At 49.5% G+C, this 6,495-nt stretch overlaps 1 protein-coding gene across 2 annotated transcripts; it reads right to left on the bottom strand.

Annotated features, from left to right (window-relative positions):
• Window positions 1-796: 796 nt before the first annotated feature.
• Window positions 797-6,109, bottom strand: Mobp (myelin associated oligodendrocyte basic protein). Of its 2 annotated transcripts, none has more exons than XM_052189440.1 (2): window positions 5,904-6,109; window positions 797-836 (listed from the first exon to the last, which is right to left on the bottom strand). In XM_052189440.1, the coding sequence occupies exons 1-2, from the start codon at window positions 6,107-6,109 to the stop codon at window positions 797-799; spliced, it is 246 nt and encodes an 81-aa protein (XP_052045400.1). The 2 variants fall into 2 exon arrangements, with proteins under 2 accessions (XP_052045400.1, XP_052045399.1); XM_052189439.1 differs by lacking the exon at window positions 797-836 and adding an exon at window positions 5,386-5,692.
• Between the last annotated feature and the right edge of the window lie 386 nt (window positions 6,110-6,495).

The following is a 6,495-nucleotide window of genomic DNA, read 5'->3' on the forward strand; positions in this document are numbered from 1 at the left end:
GGGAGAAAAAGAAAAAGATCAAGAGCCAGGTTTGGGGTTGAAGAAGTGGCTCAGCAGTTAAGAGCACGGGCTGCTCTTCCAAAGGTCCTGAGTTCAATTCCCAGCAACCACATGGTGGCTCACAACCATCCATAATGAGATCTGATACCCTCTTCTGGTGTGTCTGAGGACAGTTACAGTGTACTTATTTATAATACTAGGTAAATCTTTGGGCCAGAGTGAGCAAGGTTAACCGGAGCCAGCTGAGGTCCTAAATTCAATTTCCAGCAACTACACGAAGGCTCACAACTACCTGTACAGCTACAGTGTACTCATATACATAAAATAAATAAATCTTAAAAATAAAAAGAGCCAGGTCTGTCAACCGGCTGCAGGGAGAGGGGGAAATAGGAAGGAGAAGGGATGTGTGTGGTTAGCTCTGTAATCACCTTTGCAAAGATCCTGGGGAACTAAGCACCTGCCAGAGAGAAGAGGGCTCCAGGGGAAACCAAAAGACACATTCCCCGAGCTTGGGAGCCCAAACGGTCCTTCCAGGACTCCATGGCTGGAGTGTGACACAAAGAGCCCCTCCTCACCTCCAGGCAGGCTGCCCTAAGGCTCCCACACCGTGGGGACTGAGGGCATCTGTGGCGGTTGCATCAGCAGGTGTCCACCCCTGCATCATACTCAAGGCCAGATAATTCCTCAGAGGGCAGATGGGTGGCGGGAAGCAGTGAGTCCGCAGGCAGAGGCTGTCCCCTCACGAGAAGTCCCTCCTCGGTCAGAGGCTGTCCCCTCACGAGAAGTCCCTCCTCCGTCACTTTTTCCTTGGGGTTGATCTGCTCCTTCTTCTCAATCTGATTTATAGAGAGAAAAACAAAATTCACAAATTGGTAAGTGGTGCTCACTCCCTGTAGAGTATTTAATACAATGGACCTCTTAAAGATATGTTTATTTTTAGTGTTTTTGTGTGTGTGAACACACCATGCTCATGCAGTTCTCACAGATTCCAGAAGAGGGTGCTAAAACTGACATAACAGAGTAGTTGTGAGCCACTGTGTGGGTGGGTGCTGGGAACTGAACTCAGGTCCTACAAGAGCAAGAAGGACTTTTGACTGCTGAGCTCTGAGTGAACCACTTAGGATGTTATTTTTCTCCTCAGAAATCCAGCTTTGGAATCCCTCTCTTTGCTTTCTCAACTCTGGTAATCTCTAGGCAAAATGGATAAGACGGGTTTTCCTGAATTGAGCTTAGGAAAGGTATATATATGTGTATTTAAGTTACCTTGTTTCTTTTTTTTAAGATGTGTTTATTTTATTTATATGAGCACACTGTAGCTGTCTTCAGACACACCAGAAGAGGGCATCAGATCCCATTACAGATGGTTGTCAGCTACCATGTGGTTGCTGGGAATTGAACTCAGGACCTCTAAAAGAGCAATCAGTGTTCTTAACGGCTGAGCCATCTCTCCAGCCCTAAGTTACCATCTTTCTATGTACAATAATATTAGGTTTTCTGGCTACTAGGGGTAAGGGACCCAGAAGAACATAAAGATAGCATAAGTGCATCCCGTTCCTAGAACAAAAACAAAACATTTCATTACTTGTGACAAGGACCTGAGGCTGCGGGTCACATGACATCCACAGTCAGGAGGCAGAAAGGTGAACTCTGGTACGCAGCTCGCCTTGTTTTGCTCTTCTTTGCCAACTTGCCTGGATTTAAGGTCACCAAGGAAACACACCTCTATGTTGTGGACAAGCACCCAGAAAGGTTTAAGTGAGAAGGGGAGACTCCACTGGAATGTGAGGGGCACTAGGCCATGGTGGGGGGGGGGGGGCAGGACTGAATAGGAAGGAGAAAGCAGTGTTCACCGCTCTGCTTCCTGACAGTGATGTCATGTGACCCACCGCCTGAGATCCTTGCCAACACACCTTGCTCACCATGGTGGACTGTGTCCCTTCAAACTATGAGTCAAAATGAACCTTCCTAAGGTGTTTGCCTGCCATATCAGAAACAGTGGCGACGGACACCGCAGACTTAAATGTAACCGTGTGCACAGCCGAGTATATGAACTCTGTTATAAAATCCTGACCAGGTTGATATGTCCCTAATTTAGTGGGGATCAAACTACATTCCAAAAGACAAACAACATTTAATAAATGTATTACAAATAGGTGGGCTCAGACATGCACTGGTTACAAGTAAAAGCTTAGACTTAAACCCATTGCTAAAGCCGTCCAACCTTCTCCCGATCGCCTAAGCCTGATTTACACACAGTTCTGGAAGGGAGACATGCAGGTACATAAATCCATGCCCAGCAGGGGGCAGCACCTAAACAGCAAGTAGCATGAGGTCATAATGGCAGCGGGCTATAGCAGAGCTCCCTAAATTGATGATAATAGCAACTCCTTCGGGACCCCTTTGTCCAACCAAACAAAACAGGAAGGTTGGAGGATGGTAGCCCACGGGGATCAATCGTCTGTAAAACGCCCTGATCTCACTCTCCGTAGCTTTGAAAGTTTAAAGTTACAAAGACTTCTCACTTAGCAGATCAGAAGAAACAAACTGCTGTGAGGCTGGAGAAGCAAGCGCCGGAAATCCATCCACGGAAGATCACTGTGGGATTCACGGAAGATCGCTGTGGGATTCACGGAAGATCGCTGTGGGAGTGTAGGCTCCCCTAAGCGCAGGCTGGCTCTACGTGGCATCAGAGTTGAATTTATCACATAAACTGAACGCAAGGGCTCCAGTGCACGTTTCCCATCGAACACCATGGTGATCTACCGGTTGGCAGTCACTGCCATAGAGGTGCTTGCAGAGACTGGAACCTCTGCGAGTCTTCTAACGCACACCTGGGGTCACCCTCTAGCTTGACAATAAACCCTGAAGATGCTAAGCCATATATATCTCAAAACACATTTTCAGCAAGATAGCAGTTCAAAACATACACACGTAGGTAAGCAGGTTGAAACAGGAAACGCACTACTGTCTCTACTGAAAGACATGAATTCAATGCATAAAAATCTCAGACTCCACCCAGAAAAGCTAGAGTAAGTAAAATTACCATAGGGAAGATCAACGTACAAAAGTAAATTATCTTTTGGTTTTTACCAGTCATAATGAACAGTGGAAACTGACGTTGAGAAAGGGTACTTTTTAGTTATGTGGTTAGTTTCTCCAGGCTGTGGATCTGATCTCTTAGGGTGGTGGCAGCTTCTGACCTTAAATCCCAAATCTTAAAAGACACAGGAAAGAATAAACTCAGAGGAACATGCCATGACCGCCTCCCATCTAAAAAGAGATGCTTCTGCCTTCCACTGGGATGCGGAGAACCAAGCCCACTCATTTCTAAAACAGATAATCTCTGGTCCAAGGAGAGGACCTTTTCTAAGGATTTATTATTGATCCAAAAAAAGACCTTTGTCTGAACTGTTTGATTTGTCAACCCAATACCTCAGCAACAGCATCGTATCTAACACCGGGCAGCTTTAGAAAATCTTTTTTAACCCTCTTTAAATGTCTGACCTAGCTGCCCTGATCAAGTGTAAATTGCTCCCATTAATGTGCCTCCAATGTCTCTGATTTGACATAGCCAGATCAATAATTGAAATAAATGATGCAGTGATTAAATATTGTGGGACCGCTGGGATTTTGAGAAGGGAGCTTGAGTATTGGGCGGGGCTCAAGGGGTGCACGAGAGGTGCTGGCTCTTAGGAAGCTGGTCCTATATTCCCAGGGTAGAGGGGCACAGCCAGCGGAAGCACCTTAGCTGATACCCAGAGTGACTGAGAGGACGTCCAGTGACAGCTTGGACTCCGACCACCCAGAGGCGTCGCTCAGCTTTCTATAAAGGACTGCCTCTTCTGTACAAATCAAATGTCCTCGGCCCCTCCATTTTCTGGCCACTTCTGTATATCAGAAGTCGGCCAGCTGAACCAACCTTTTGCCTCCGGTCCCTTGGAGAGACTTAGTCAGTGACCAGTCAGCCTGGATACACCTCTCTACTAAGGTCTAGTGAAGAACTAACAGCACCCAGTTAGTTCCTTAGCTGGTAAATTATTTGTTCTTGCATCTCACCAGCACTTTCATTTGGGAGTGTCAAAAACCTGGCAGCTGCCGCAGACGATGGACGTGCCACTTATTTAGGGATAAGGAGTCAGGGTTGTTTGCTGTATCTGAAAATGAAGACGCCCCAGAATCACGCATGAGATTCTCACGGGGATTCTCTAAAGCTGCGCCGGGGCTGAGCGGCAGAGAGAAAAGGATGTGGAGCAGTGCTCACTGCGGACCCACCGCACAGATCTACCTCCAGACAGCAAAATGCTGCTGCTGTGTGTGCGGGGCAGGGAATAGACGTTTCTCTCTTTCCCTCAGTTTTGCTGTGGACCTAAAACTGTACCAAAGAATAAAGTCTATAAAGAAGAAAAGAGGAGGATGGGGGGAAAGAGGAGGAAGAGGAGGAGGAAGAGGAGGAGGAGGAAGAGGAGGAAGAAGACGAGGAGGAAGAGGAGGAGGAGGAGAAGGAGGAGGAGGAGGAGGAAGTCACCTCCAAGCATGGCAGTTCACACCTTTAATCCAAGCATTTGGGAGTTTTAACGCAGTAGGATTTTTGTAAGTTTGAAGTCAACCTTAGATTCAGAGTAAGATCTGGGCTAGCTTGAACTACAGTGTGAGTCTCTGTCTCAAAAAGAAGAAAGGAATCTAGTCTGCCTAAGGTAGACCAGATGGCTAAGTGCCTCTCTGACCATCCTTCTGCAGTTTGTCCACTCCAAGCCAGCAGCTCTCTGTGAAGCCTCGGGTCCCGTGGCAGAGCTGAAAAGTCCCCGTTTAGAGCTCCTATGGGCATAAACGCCCAAGCGTGGCAGTACTGGAGGGATTACTCTGTACACCAGGGCCAGCTTGTTTCTTTTTGGGTGCTCAGAAATCACAAATTCCTCTCCCCAGTACAGCATATTGAGCCTTATTATCTATAAGGCGGTACAGTTTACTGAGTAGCTGAATGAGCGAACGGATATCTGATGAAATGTGTCAGGAAGGTCGGCAAACAGAGCATCAGGTCCTCTAGCTTCACCCATGCAGATACAGCTCATCGGAGACACCACTACGCCTGTCTGAGGCCCACGGCGGTTAAAGAGGCTCATACACTCAGCCTGCCGCTGTGGTCAATACCATGCCGGTAAATTAGTGACTTACGGTCCTGAGGATTGGCACAGAGATGGCCATCTGAAGGCAGGACCAGTAACAGCTGGAAAAATAGAAGCCACGCCAGGTCTTTCAAACAGAGGGGATTTAATGCAGGGAGTGGATTACACAGGCTTGGTACTGAAGAGCGATCCCCCATGTTAGTATTTGCGGAGAGCAGCTACTGACCTTGGGCTAGAGGGGAACAAAAGGCAAGAGATGGTGTTACCAGAACCTAGAAGCTCTGGTGGGAGACCCCCCGCGGCTGGTGCCTGGCCCTCTGACAGGGCTGCTGCGTGCTGGCTGCTTAGACTTCTGAGGGGGCTTCTGCTTGGCTGGTGGTGGTCGGACCTCTGGGCGGGGACGCGGCTGGCGCTCAGTCCGTGAAGGGGACCTTGGCTTGGCTGGCCTCGGAGGGGACCTTGGCTTGGCTGGCATCAGAGGGGACTTTGGCTTGGCTGGCGGCGCTCTGACCACCACTGGGGACGCAGCTGGCTGGTGCTTGGGCCTCTGAGGGGATGTGGCACGGCGGCTGGTGCAGAGAGGGCCAAAAGAAGCTGGAGGCTGCAGCCCGGGGCTCTCCACTGTCGCCTAAGGGATGCTGGTAGGAACTGGAAACAGCAGGAAAGCCCGCCCTACCCCCTCCCGCCTTCTGCTCACCCTCCAGAACCTTCCTAACAGGGAGCTGACAGTCATGGACAGAGCAGGGTGTGGTGTGGACCTGGCCCAGAGCCCGCGCTCACCTGGTCTTCTGGCAGGCACAGCAGATCCAGTCCTCCTCCTTCTTCTGGTAGAAGCAACCGCTCTTGCAGATGCTGTACTTGCGGTCCACGATCTCACGCTTGGAGTTGAGGAAGGTGAAGGGGGGGCAACAGTGAATGCTGAAGTGCTCCGAGAACTTCTGGTTCTTGGAGAGCCTGGGGCCCTCCTTGGCCATTTTCTGACTCATCTCACTGGAAACCATTAGTGAAGGAGGGAGAGGAGGGGAGGGGAGGGGAGGGAGGGGAGACACAAAACAGCATGTGAGGGAAGAGCCCTTCTGCTCAGCGTCCACAGGTGAAACTGCTCTGCAGAACAAAGATGCAGAGTTCAGGTGAGGGCGCTTACTAATGCTTCTCTCTCTCTCTCTCTCTCTCTCTCTCTCTCTCTCTCTCTCTCTCTCTCTCTCTCTCTCTCTCTCTCTCTCTCTGTATGTGTGTGTGTGTGTGCGCGCGCGCGCGCGTGCGCACGCGCGCGAGTGCAAGCGCATGTGTGTGTTACATATAGTTTTATGACAAGGAAAGGCTGTATGGCAAGCGAGTTTCCTGGAGATGGCCCACTGTTTTGCATAACTAT

Source organism: Apodemus sylvaticus, chromosome 7, assembly GCF_947179515.1.
Source record: "Apodemus sylvaticus chromosome 7, mApoSyl1.1, whole genome shotgun sequence".
In the NCBI taxonomy this organism is placed as follows: Eukaryota; Metazoa; Chordata; class Mammalia; order Rodentia; family Muridae; genus Apodemus; species Apodemus sylvaticus.